This window comes from Myxocyprinus asiaticus, chromosome 50, assembly GCF_019703515.2.
Source record: "Myxocyprinus asiaticus isolate MX2 ecotype Aquarium Trade chromosome 50, UBuf_Myxa_2, whole genome shotgun sequence".
Classification (NCBI taxonomy): domain Eukaryota; kingdom Metazoa; phylum Chordata; class Actinopteri; order Cypriniformes; family Catostomidae; genus Myxocyprinus; species Myxocyprinus asiaticus.
The window spans coordinates 8,518,876-8,532,059 of record NC_059393.1 but is presented as its reverse complement, the minus strand read 5'-3'; the positions used below and the strand labels follow the sequence as shown (position 1 = coordinate 8,532,059).

Sequence of the window (13,184 nt, the reverse complement as noted above, 5' to 3'; positions counted from 1 at the left end):
TAAATAGAGCTGAGTGCCATTGATTTAAAGCGCTTTGCCGCCACCAGCTGGAATACATGTAAAGTGCATGAAGGAGACAGAAAACTAAATGGAACCTCGTTTACGTTCCTCCATTCCCACCCGGACTGTTTAGAAGCGCACCGGGCGAGAACGCCACGTCTGAAAAATATTCAGTAGTCTCTCTAAAGCTCTGAAGAGTAATAATACTATTTCATAGCATTTCTTTATTAAAAAAGGCCGTTCGGGTGAATTTTAACAATGGTGAGTGTTACATATGAATATGTTTATAGATAAATGCCATATATATTTGTTTAAAACACTGTAGTTCATGAACGGATTAACTGCTTAATAAAATACAGTGGTTTCATATGACCTGTGACACAATAAACTGCTTTCATGAATATGTCAAAACTCAGTTCTCACAAACAAAAATGTGCAATGGTATCACCATGTTTTTGACGTTATTATTTAATGTTTTTAAATGTTCATTATTGTCCAAAGCAGTTTTACCCAACTTGGATCCGAATTAAACGAACTATCGTCTAACAAAAAGTACCATAGTAATACCATATAATATATATATATAATTTTTTATTTGTGTGGAATTTTTATTATTATTTTTTTGTAATTATATCACGAAGTTGTACTTTAAAATCATGTTTTATATTTTTATTTATAAATTTATTTTATTTTTTACATTTACCACATTATTGTACTTTAAATTCACACACACACACACACACACACACACACACACACACACACACACACACACATATATATATATATATATATATATATATATATATATATATATATATATATATACATTATTATTTTGTATTATTCAGTTGAATCTGTGATTTATCCTAACATAAGGCACATGTTTGTGGTCTTGTATTTTTCAGGTGTCTGTAATCAACACAGTGGACACCTCACATGAGGACATGATTGTGAGTATCTCAACCTTTATATCCTGTAATTAACTTATCAAATTCAAGTAATGATACAGTCTCCAACCTCCCTTCTTTATGTTTACCTCCAGCATGATGCACAGATGGATTACTACGGTACCAGACTGGCCACCTGCTCCTCTGATCGTTCTGTGAAGATCTTTGATGTCAAAAATGGAGGACAGATCCTTGTGGCTGATCTGAGGGGGTAATTGAAGACTTGTGGTGTGCTTGCCTTAAGGGTGACTCTTGTTTTGCCTATTTATGACTCGTATGTGATTCTCTGTGTTTCTTTGCAGTCATGAGGGTCCGGTGTGGCAGGTGGCGTGGGCTCATCCTATGTACGGCAACATCCTGGCATCCTGCTCGTATGATAGGAAGGTGATCATCTGGAAAGAGGAGAACGGAACCTGGGATAAGATGTATGAATACACAGGCCACGACTCCTCGGGTAACTTCACACATTTCCTTCTCATATCAAACACTCAAGGCCCCTGCACACTTTATGCGAAATCGAAGAATGAACAGGTGTGACGTAATTAGAACAAAATTTGTCCAAAAAAAGGTGTTTTTGAGTTTGTTTTGGTGGTTCGTAACAACTCGCCAGGGTGGACTGTTTGGAAAACTTCTTACCGGCTGCTGAACACCACCTCATTGCCATTGGTCCATGTCATCGGTAGGTGTGACCTGGAGCTCCACCTACTCTGAGGCCGTCAGCTAGTTCCCATTCAGTCAGTTAAGATCAGTCAACAGGATCACACCAGCATGCAAAGTTATTACGATGGTTTGTATAGAGCCATTTTCCAAGAACATGTCATGTGATTTTTTTTTTTTTTGTTTTGTTTAAATAGACTGTAAAAGGAATAAAATCTACTCAAATACTTTAAATTGCCCATTCACTTTGTTGTTTGATATGCTGCTTCACTCGTGCCATCTGCAGCCAAAACCCATTCACATATCTGCCCAAAGTGAGATATGTCTATCATCATTCTTCTGTCTGTATTCTACCTATTAACACTCTCTTATACACCCATATTTGCAGTAGTATCAGTATCATCATAAATTACAATTACAGTGTAATTGGTGTATATTATAGTGCGTATAGCATGTTGGCACATCAGCGCCTTGAATGCAGAATGTAAACATGACAAATGACACATTATCTACTGTATATATATTACTTAAAATCATCATCGAGTAGTTAATACAGCTTCTTTTACTGATCTCATGTGAATTCTGCTCATAGAATGAGCCATGAAGTCTTTGATAACACCTTTTGATGTCATATTAGTTGATGTTTAACATGTAGTCTTGAGCATCCTCATACTTAAATGTATCTTTATACGCCTCCCCCTGCAATGTGGCCGGTATCTGAATGTTCGCAAACAGTATGACGTTGCTCAGCTGTTTCGAACTTCTTGTTGGCTCAGAGCGAAGAACCATTTCACAGTGAGTGTGCTGGGCCTTAAAGGAATACTCTGGGTTCAATACAAGTTAAGCTCAATCGACAGCATTTGTGGCATAATGTTGATTACGATAAAAATTTATTTAGACTTGCCCCACCTTTTCTTTAAAAAAAGCAGAAATCTTGGTAACAGTGTGGCACTTACAATGGAAGTGAATGTAGGCAATTTTTGTTTTTGTTTTTTTACTTTAAAATACTCCACAAGAGCCACAAGACATAAACAACATGATGGAATGTGTTAACATGATTTTAGTGTGATAAAATCACTTATTAATCTTTTCTGTGTAAAGTTATAGCCAATGACAGTGTAATGTCAACAAACCCTAAAACAACTGTAAAAATGACAATCTAAACAACTTTACAGCTCAAATAACACAAGATTAAACAGAAGAATTAATGTAAGTGCTTTCATAAAATTATTAGCTTCACATTTCTGCCTTTAAACCCTCAAAAATTGGCCCAATCACTTCAATTTTAAGTGCCTCACTGTAACCTCAGTTTTTGATTATTTTAAAGGAGGGGCAAGTCAAAATTAATTTTTGTGGTAATCAACATTATGCCACAAATGCTGTCGAATGAGCTTAACTTGTATTGAACCCAGAATATTCCTTTAAGGTTTTTTTTTGTGTTTTTTTTACACTCGTTTCAATTGCTTGGTCGAAACCCGACCCCACAGGTCTTTTTTGATGTAGTATTTGGTTCCGAACTGATCAGCACTTTCATCAGTCTGCTGTGGATGTATTGCAAGAGATGCTCATTGATTTCTAAGGAGACGAGCAGCAATTAGAATGCATTGTATTGTAATAAGCAAATAATGGGTCACCAGTAGCCATTCATTTCAGAAAGTTAGCTTAGATTACAAAGGATTGGGGAATGGCAAAATTATGGTTCTAAAATGCACTCTCTCAAGGCATTTCAGAGCAAATACAGTACAGCTCTGAGTTATAGAAGTTAAGCATGATGTTGATAGTCATGTGTTCTGTTTTCCTGCAGTGAACTCTGTATGCTGGGGTCCGTACGACTTTGGTTTGATTCTGGCTTGTGGCAGCTCAGATGGTGCGATTTCAGTGTTGACCTGTTCTGGTGATGGACACTGGGACATTAAGAAGATCAACAATGCACATACAGTGAGTATCCAGAGGAAAAAAGTCCATAAAACTGATTTTAAAACTTAAAATATTTTGATAGCGAATTTACATCTTAAAATACATCAGTGGACAAAACATAGAGACTTGTAATGTCTTGAGAAAATATAAAACTCCAGTTTGAGGTCTGTAAGTTCCATGCTTCTCTCTTCTGCATGGCAGATTGGCTGTAATGCAGTGAGTTGGGCCCCAGCTGTTGTTCCAGGGAGTCTGATTGAGCAGCCAACAGGACAGAAGCCCAACTACATCAAGAGATTTGTGTCTGGAGGCTGTGACAATCTGGTCAAGCTGTGGAAGTGAGTGCAGCGCCCACTGTCTCTGGTCACCTGCTGTCAGCTTTTGCCGCATCACTTGTGCTGCATTTAAGAGTCTCAATGTCTTTCACCCATGTAAACAAAACATTTCAATGCTTATATGTGAGAGACTAAAAGCAGAAGCTTTACAGAAGCTCTGATCATTCAAGTTTCTGAGCAGTTTTGAATGTTGGCAGATGTTTATGACTTGGGCCACACACAATTTGCATAGTGTTTTCATGTTTTGTGCATTGTTTGCTAATTGAGTGTTGGTCTTTAAAAGACAAACTGATTAATTGGAATTAGAAGTACAGAGTCTATGAATATCTTTAAGAATAACATGCTGACTTGGTATTTTGTTCTCAGAGAGGAGGACGGCCAATGGAAAGAGGACCAGAAGCTGGAGGCGCACAGTGATTGGGTGAGAGATGTCGGCTGGGCTCCTTCCATTGGTCTGCCCACCAGCACAATCGCAAGTTGCTCACAGGTGATATTACAGTTAAACTGTTCCATGCATACTAACTTCTACTTTGTGAAATGTTATTAGCAGACCAAATTGCAAAAGAAATCTCATTACCGTAATGCAAAAAAAAAAATGCATTTTTTTTTCTCATTACGGTAATGCAAACAATTGCTCATTTTTATTACCATAATGCAAAAAAAATATTTTTATTTTCATAATGCAAAAAATTATCATCATTACCATAATGCAAACAATTATCATTCCCGTTACCATAATGTAATAAAATCTCATTCTCATTACCGTAATGCAAAATATTTTTATTCTTATTCTCTTTACTGTAATGCAAAACATTTCTCATTCTCTTAATGCAAAAATGGCTAAAATATTCTCATTCCTATAATACAAAAAAAGCATTTTCATTACTGTAATGCTAAATATTCACATTCTCATTACCATAATGCAAAATATTGTCATTCTCATAATGCAAAACATTTCTTATTCTCATTACCATAATGCAAAAATGGCTAATTTTCATTACCATAATGCAAAATATTCTCATTCTTATTACCGTAACACAAAATGTTCTCATTCCCATAATGCATAAAAATCATTTTCATAACTGTAACGCTAAATATTCACATTCTCATTACCATAACGCAAAATATTGTCATTCTCATAATGCAAAACATTTCTTATTACCTTTAAATTAAAATGTTAATTTTCATCACCATAGCGCTTTCCTTTTGGGAAAGAATTGGTATTACAGATTTGTTTATTTTAATGAAGTACATCACTTATTTTATTACAGTAATGAGAATTTCATGAGAATCACCATTGAAAATAATGAGAGTTACAAAAAAGACTCAAAAGTAAAATGTATCAGCGCATTATGGTAATGAGAATTTGGGGCAAAATTTGCTTGATTTTTGTTTTTTTTGGTTTAGATGTGAAATGTGACCTTGGCATGTTTTATCAGATTCAACAAAATAAATTCAATCAGGAAACACAATTAAAGCTTTGCTCGTGCTAGATTGATTGATCGGTTGATCAACTTGTATATGAAATTCTCTTAGTGGTGAGTCTAAATTAATTTGGCAAACGTCTAAACAGAACATGCATGTTTTTTTGTGATCTTTCCACAGGATGGCCGTGTGTTTATCTGGACATGTGATGACCCGTCTGGCAACACCTGGACAGCCAAACTTCTCCACAAATTCAATGACGTGGTGTGGCACGTGAGCTGGTCCATCACTGGAAACATCCTGGCTGTGTCCGGCGGGGACAACAAAGTACGATCACGATGAATACTTTTTTTTGTGTGTGTGTTCCTTTTCTTTTCACATATGATGTTCATGCGGTTGCCAAAATATACTCTAACCGCTAGGCTACAGCTCTGACACTTTGTGTTGTGAAGCTGATGGAAATGAACCATTAAATGTAGTCGACAACAACAGATCACACCTTTAATATTCTTTGACAAATTCCTTTTGATTCATTCACTTTTCACCATAACACTTATGTTGGCAGTCTTTGGCTGTCATTCCCTGTGGAATTAATGAAAAAGTTGTTGACGTTTGAGTGTGCGAGCAGTTTGCAGTACAACAGAGCTGCAATTTACCCAAAGCTTGGGTATTAATACTCTCAGGTTCATGAAGTAATGACTAGGGTTGTTTCACCTAGTACTTGGCCTAGCGTGAAGGATTCTGTTCTTACCATCACCGTTCATTTAAACAAAGACTCGAGGATGGTTTGTTGTGCTTTTGGTGACATGCTCCGCCTTGTAATTGTTTAAAATGGCAAGCACAGAGTCGAGCCATTTATTTGCAGACGAACGCACCATTAGCTGATGCATTTAAAAACCAGACACATTCTGTCAGCTAAATAATGCAAAAGGGCATTGAAAATAAACACAGGTTAAAGACAGACTCTTCACTGGGTGGTTAAAGAGAGCTTCAGAATGCTAAAGCTGGCATCATTTTGGCTTTCTCTTTAATGATGTGATCGCAGTGATACTTGAAGTTGTCTTTGAGTGACTTATTAGCTTGGTGTAATTATCTTACACCACCAAGATGAGCTTTAGATTGTTCTGCAGTCACTGAAACTGGAAGATGGCATGTTTTTCTCTCCCCACTGTTCTAATGCTCCACACGTTCATAGCAAATCAAGCATCAAAATGCATCATCTGTTAATTGAGATTTTTAGAGCAATATTCCCCCCCCCCCAAAAAAAAAACAAGGACCAAAAGCACCATAAACGTATCGTAAAAGTCCATTGACATCAAACCTGGCACAACGCATCTTCAGGTGGCATATTTGAGTATGTGCCTCACCGTAGGGCAGGATTTCAGGTGTCGTATGATTTTAAAAGTAGGGATAGAAATTGTAAGGAATTTAATTCTGATTCCTTTAGCGATTCATTTAGTACTTTTGAGGAAGAAATATTTTAAAATAAGAAATGCAATTATTATTATTGGATTTACTGCCCTCAGCAGTCTGATAAAGTCATTCTTTCGGAAGGAAGTGATGTAGGTTTCGCAGCGTAGATTTAAAAGAACCGCTTCATTAGAGTCATTAATTCGGAATTCAGACTACATTAGTCGTGCTGTAGATTTAAAAGAACGAGCTCAGAGTCATTTGTTTGGGAATTGGACTACACTGGTCACGCTGTATGTTCCGCACTGTGGATTCAAATGAACCAGCTCATAAGAGTCATTTGTTCGGGAATCGGACTGCACTGGTCGCGCTGTATGTTCCGCACTGTGGATTCAAATGAACCAGCTCATAAGAGTCATTTGTTCGGGAATCGGACTGCACTGGTCGCGCTGTATGTTCTGCACTGTGGATTCAAATGAACCAGCTCATAAGAGTCATTTGTTCGGGAATCGGACTACACTGGCCATGCTGTGTGTTTAGTTGTGTAGATTCAAAAGAACTGCTTCAATAGAGTCATTCATTCGGAATTCAGACTGCATTAGTCGCGATGTAGATTTAGAAGAACGGGCTTATTAGAGTCATTTGTTTGGGAATTGGACTACACTGGTCACGCTGTATGTTTCGTTTCATATATTCAAAAGAATCGGCTCATAAGAGTCAGTTGTTCGGGAATCGGACTGCACTGGTCGCGCTGTGTGTTTTGCTCCGTAGATTCAAAAGAATGGGCTCGTAAGAGTAATTCGTTTGTGAATCAGACCACTGGTTGCACTGTGTTTCATGCTGTGGATTTAAAGAACTGGCTCATGAGAGTCATTCGTTTGGGAATCTGACTACACTTCTCATGCTTTGTTTTGCCCTGTAGATTCCAATGAACCGATTCCCGAATGAATGACTCTCATGAGCAGGACTACACTGGTTGTGCTTTGTGGTTCGTGCTGTACATTCAAATGAACTGACTCATAAGAGCCATTTGTTCAGGAATGGGACTACATTGATCTTGCTGTATGTTTTACTCTGCTGATTCAAAAGCAGTGTTGCAGTGCTTCTAAATGTTAGCACAGGAAACACTGTCATTGTTAATTTAGCATGGGATTCAAATTGGATGTTCAAGAACCAGTAACAGAATCAAAAGTCGTGAATATAGCACACTAGTCGTATGGACTACTTTTATGGTGCTTTTATCGTATTTATAGGTCCTTTTTGAAGCTTGACAACTCATGCTTACTAGAAGCTTTAATTAGTTGGAAAAGATTTTTATGATTTTATAACAGTATCTCCTTTTATGATGGAAAAAATAAAGTCATACATGTTTGAAGTAGGTAAAGGTAAGTAAATGACAATTTTATGTCTGGGTGAACAATTTTTTCATAGCAGAATAAAAGATGCTATCCATTAAACATGAGCCAAAAGTTTACCTGGCCGCCTGCTTGTTTTCCATTGATTTCTGCTCACAGGTGACCCTTTGGAAAGAGTCTGTGGATGGACAGTGGGCATGTATCAGTGATGTCAACAAAGGCCAGGGGGCCGTATCCTCCATCACAGACAACCAACAGAACGAGCAGTGAAGCCCATCTCGTCCTTTCTCCCCTGGAGATCAGACACCCATGATAAAGGACCTCCAATCAGCAAAGGGTGACATTGATGTACCCTCAAAGACTGTCTTGAACATTGAAGTGCATCTCACTTCCACAGATTTCCAGGTGACCGAACCAATATGAAATTCTGGTTTGTTGTCAGCAATGTCTTCAACATTAATCCATTTCAAAAAGGATGTTTGAACTGATTTGGAAAGTTTGTAAAAATAATTCTTAACATGTAAATTGATGTTGAGAAATAATTAATAAGGAAGTTGTGTAAGATGTGCTGATAAAGATCTAGGACAAAATGGACAAAATGAAAAACGGTCCAACTATGTTGGCAAATTTGGAGATTGCAGTTTTTCAAGATCTACAAAAACTATTGAAGAATAAAATTTTCTATACTTAAGCAGTGACTTTTACTTATGTCCCATATTAAAAACATACACATCAACTCTCATTTCATACATTTCAATAAACTGTCGACATAAAATCAAAATTGACCCTCCTCTCCAACCAACTGCCTCCATTCTGGTATGTAATGCTCACTTTTCACAAACCAATCAATTACTAATTGGGAAAAAAGTCCCACCCTACATTTTTTTCTTGTTCATTATCCTGTTTCGCTCGGATGTATGTCAGATTATGGGTGTAAAATGTGTTCAGAAGGATATTTCATGTTGACTTAACCGTATTTCACAATGTAGTTAAAAATGCTTTAAAAGAATAATTAACCCAGAAATTAAAATTATTACACGCCCTTATGGTATGGACCACTTTTTGCTACTTTTATGATGTTTTTGCATACCTTAAGTTTACAATAAACTGGGACTGAACCCCAATAGCACAAGTACATCTCTGAGATGTCTGTTAAAGAGTGTTTCATCTGGAAAGCATCACATTCTAATTAACATCTGCTAAACATCTTAAAAAGATCAGATTTATAAACATTCTAAATCATAAACGTCTCAAAGACATCGGATGAATGTCTTATTGACATCCGAGAGAAAACATCTTATAGACATACTGCAGATGAACAAACAACCTAAAAAAAATTCATCTTCCAGATGTAAACACGCATCAAATAGACATCTGGGTGATGTAGGTGTGCTATCAGGAAGGTTTCTATCTTAAAAGTGGTCCATATAACTTGTGCACTATATTCCAAGTCTTCTGAAGCCATGCAATTGCTTTTTATTAGGAACAGACCAAAATTTAAGGGCGTGCAAATGTAGACAGAATTAAATTTTTGGCTAAACTATTTCTTTTAGACCTGGAGCATCATAACACATTGAAACCATGGAAGAAATGGCTTGTATCACCTGCATAATCTGTCCAAAATAAACAGCCATGTAAACATCTATCATTAATGCACTATGGCAGTTGTTTCCATTGCTGTCACATAAAATTATCCCTCAGTTACAGGCTTCACAGAGTGGCCCAAGGGTTCAAAAGATTGACACACAGACCTGCCAACCTTCTCTTAGCCTCTAGTTATGCGTTCACATCTGGGATGATGAAAACAACACGTGTGCCAGTCTTTAACAAGCGCAAGGGAAGTGTCACCTAGTTTAATGTGTTGATTTATTGTTTTGAGGAATGCGTATTTACACAGAATGAGTTACACATCAGCTTACCACTTGCCATTGTGTGAAGTTTGCACATCTACTCTTAAAACTTCAATGACTAATACACATATTACAGAGTAAAATCACTTATTAAAAAATCTCTTAAAGCTGAAGCGAGTATTTTTTTCCCCAGTGTTATATTTTCTTTTATCCCATCTTAATATGCAGACATCTGTAACTTCTCCATTCGTAGGTTGATTTCCTTAAACTGGAAACACTGCATCTCTGTGGCACAATAAAAAATAGTGCTTTGTTTAAAGGTGCACTCTGAAAGTTTGTGTTCATGTCATATTGGAATTACACTGACACCCAGTGGTGTGGATGCAGCATCATTGAAATGCAATAGTTTTTTCAGTAACTGATGCTATTGTAAAAATTCACTATTCACAGTCAGCCATGATTAATTTAATCCATTAGTGAAAGTGTCCAATAACAAGACGGTTACTGAGATAAAGCAAGTAGTATTTGACTGGTCATGTGGTCCTAACGTGGCAGCCTCTACAAGGGGACCCTCTGTAGAATAAAACTTTTATAAGGTCACTGATAAGACTGGAGTCTTCATCTCATGTGAGTGCTCACGATTAAATACATACATTTCAAAAATTACAATTCATTTCTTTAGGAGTAAAACCTTTTTAAATAAGGAAAAAATGACTTGGTGCACCTTTAAAGGGATGCACCAAGTCAAATGAAATGAAAATTCTCTCATTATTTACTCACCCTCATGCCATCCCAGATGTGTTTGACTTTCTCTCTTCAGCAGAACACAAATGAAGATTTTTAGAAAAATATCTCAGCTCTGTAGGTCCATACAATGCAAGTGAATGGTGATCAGACCTTTTGAAGCTCCAAAAATCACATAAAGGAAACATAGAAGAAATCCATAAGACTCCAGTGGCTAAATCTATATCTTCAGAAGTGATATAATCGCTACATAAACAGATACAAATTAAAGTCCTTTTTTTTTACTCTAAATCTCCACTTTCACTTTCACATCTGAAAGTGAAAGTTAAAGTTGAGATTTAGAGTAAAAAAAAGAAAAAAAGGACTTAAATATTGTTCTGTTCCTCACCCACACCTATCTTATCACTTCTGAAGATATGGATTTAACCACTAGAGTCATATGAATTTCTTTTATGTTTCCTTTGTGATTCTTGGAGCTACAACGGTCTGATCACCATTCACTTGCATTATATGGACCTACAGAACAGAGATATTTTTTCTAAAAAAATCATCATTGAACTATCCTTTTAAGTATCCCAACCGCCTGACACAGCAACATTTGACCAGTGTTGTTTGTTTGGGTCAGGATTATCTGTTTGGACAACCAATGGAAGATGGGGGAAGTTTTCTCATCTGTTTGAAAACATCGATGCTAAGCTGTTTGGTGACGCTAGTAGTGCAGAAATCACCTCACCATGTGTTTGAAACCAAGTAACCGTCATACTGTACAAAACCCCTGCTAAAGCAAGCATTTATCTTATTAAACTTTTGACTCAGAACCTTATAGTTAGCCTACTGAGATATTGCCCTCGTGACAAATTCCCTGTGTGACAATTAGCCCCGGTCTGTTCTAATTTAAAGAACCATAGGGTATTACCATCTGTTTCCATTGTCATCCCTGGGATTTGGTAATAATTCAACTACATTTGATTAATTGTCTGAATACTCCACAACATTAGGCACATAATAAAACTCCAACAAATCATATTTTCCCTCCTCAGGCATCAAAGCCCTTTTATGATTGACACTTTTTTTCTTTTTTTCCTCTCAACCCTGTCACGGGCATAATGGAAGTGGTTTGAAAATTATTCTACACAATACTGGTTATAAAATAAACATCTACTGCTCATGTGTCCCTCATACCAATTTAATGACTACAAATATAACATTCATGGCAGTTTTCTCATTTTTATGTGATGAAGCTAAATATAGGCGAATTGTGTGTCTGTGATCTCATTATTTTTGTTAGAAAATGTTTTCAGTTCAGATTTTTAACTAAAATCTCAACTTTTTTGTGCTTGCTCTTAACATGTCAGACTGTGCTCCGAAAACAATGCACTGATTTTTAATTGTGTTCCCATTTTAATTATCCAGTATTGCCACTCTCGTCTCAACCTTGTCACAACTCTCCCACCGTTAGGGTACTTGCACCACACACCAACACCATGTTTCATTCAAGTTAAAATATAGAATTTGTTATGTATAATACATTGACAATACCATATTTTTGTTACAATATTCAGAAATGTAGTGAATAACTCAACCCATAGGTTGATAGTGAAGAACTGTGACAGGGTTGCATGGGTTGCGGATACTCAAAATGGCACCGGTTCCTTGTATGGTGTAGGATAGAACACCACATAGCATGCATGAAATGAATAAATTTTATATATACAGGTGCATCTCAATAAATTAGAATGTCGTGGAAAAGTTCATTTATTTCAGTAATTCAACTCAAATTGTGAAACTCGTGTATTAAATAAATTCAGTGCACACAGACTGAAGTAGTTTAAGTCTTTGGTTCTTTTAATTGTGATGATTTTGGCTCACATTTAACAAAAACCCACCAATTCACTATCTCAAAAAATTAGAATACATCATAAGACCAATAAAAAAAACATTTTTAGTGAATTGTTGGCCTTCTGGAAAGTATGTTCATTTACTGTATATGTACTCAATACTTGGTAGGGGCTCCTTTTGCTTTAATTACTGCCTCAATTTGGCGTGGCATGGAGGTGATCAGTTTGTGGCACTGCTGAGGTGGTATGGAAGCCCAGGTTTCTTTGACAGTGGCCTTCAGCTCATCTGCATTTTTTGGTCTCTTGTTTCTCATTTTCCTCTTGACAATACCCCATAGATTCTCTATGGGGTTCAGGTCTGGTGAGTTTGCTGGCCAGTCAAGCACACCAACACCATGGTCATTTAACCAACTTTTGGTGCTTTTGGCAGTGTGGGCAGGTGCCAAATCCTGCTGGAAAATGAAATCAGCATCTTTAAAAAGCTGGTCAGCAGAAGGAAGCATGAAGTGCTCCAAAATTTCTTGGTAAACGGGTGCAGTGACTTTGGTTTTCAAAAAACACAATGGACCAACACCAGCAGATGACATTGCACCCCAAATCATCACAGACTGTGGAAACTTAACACTGGACTTCAAGCAACTTGGGCTATGAGCTTCTCCACCCTTCCTCCAGACTCTAGGACCTTGGTTTCCAAATGAAATACAAA

At 36.9% G+C, this 13,184-nt stretch overlaps 1 protein-coding gene across 1 annotated transcript; it reads left to right on the top strand.

The window, feature by feature from the left end:
• The first annotated feature begins 107 nt into the window (after positions 1–107).
• Positions 108–8,737, top strand: LOC127439096 (protein SEC13 homolog). Its single transcript, XM_051695143.1, has 9 exons — positions 108–261; positions 909–953; positions 1,046–1,161; positions 1,253–1,404; positions 3,412–3,545; positions 3,726–3,859; positions 4,223–4,343; positions 5,462–5,608; positions 8,206–8,737. The coding sequence occupies exons 1-9, from the start codon at positions 259–261 to the stop codon at positions 8,314–8,316; spliced, it is 963 nt and encodes a 320-aa protein (XP_051551103.1). The 5' UTR covers positions 108–258; the 3' UTR covers positions 8,317–8,737.
• Positions 8,738–13,184: the final 4,447 nt, after the last annotated feature.

Coding starts and splice junctions, on each gene's coding strand:
- LOC127439096 (XM_051695143.1), top strand. Junction 954..1,045: donor CCTCACATGAGGACATGATT/GTGAGTATCTCA, acceptor GTTTACCTCCAG/CATGATGCACAGATGGATTA. Junction 3,860..4,222: donor AATCTGGTCAAGCTGTGGAA/GTGAGTGCAGCG, acceptor TTTTGTTCTCAG/AGAGGAGGACGGCCAATGGA.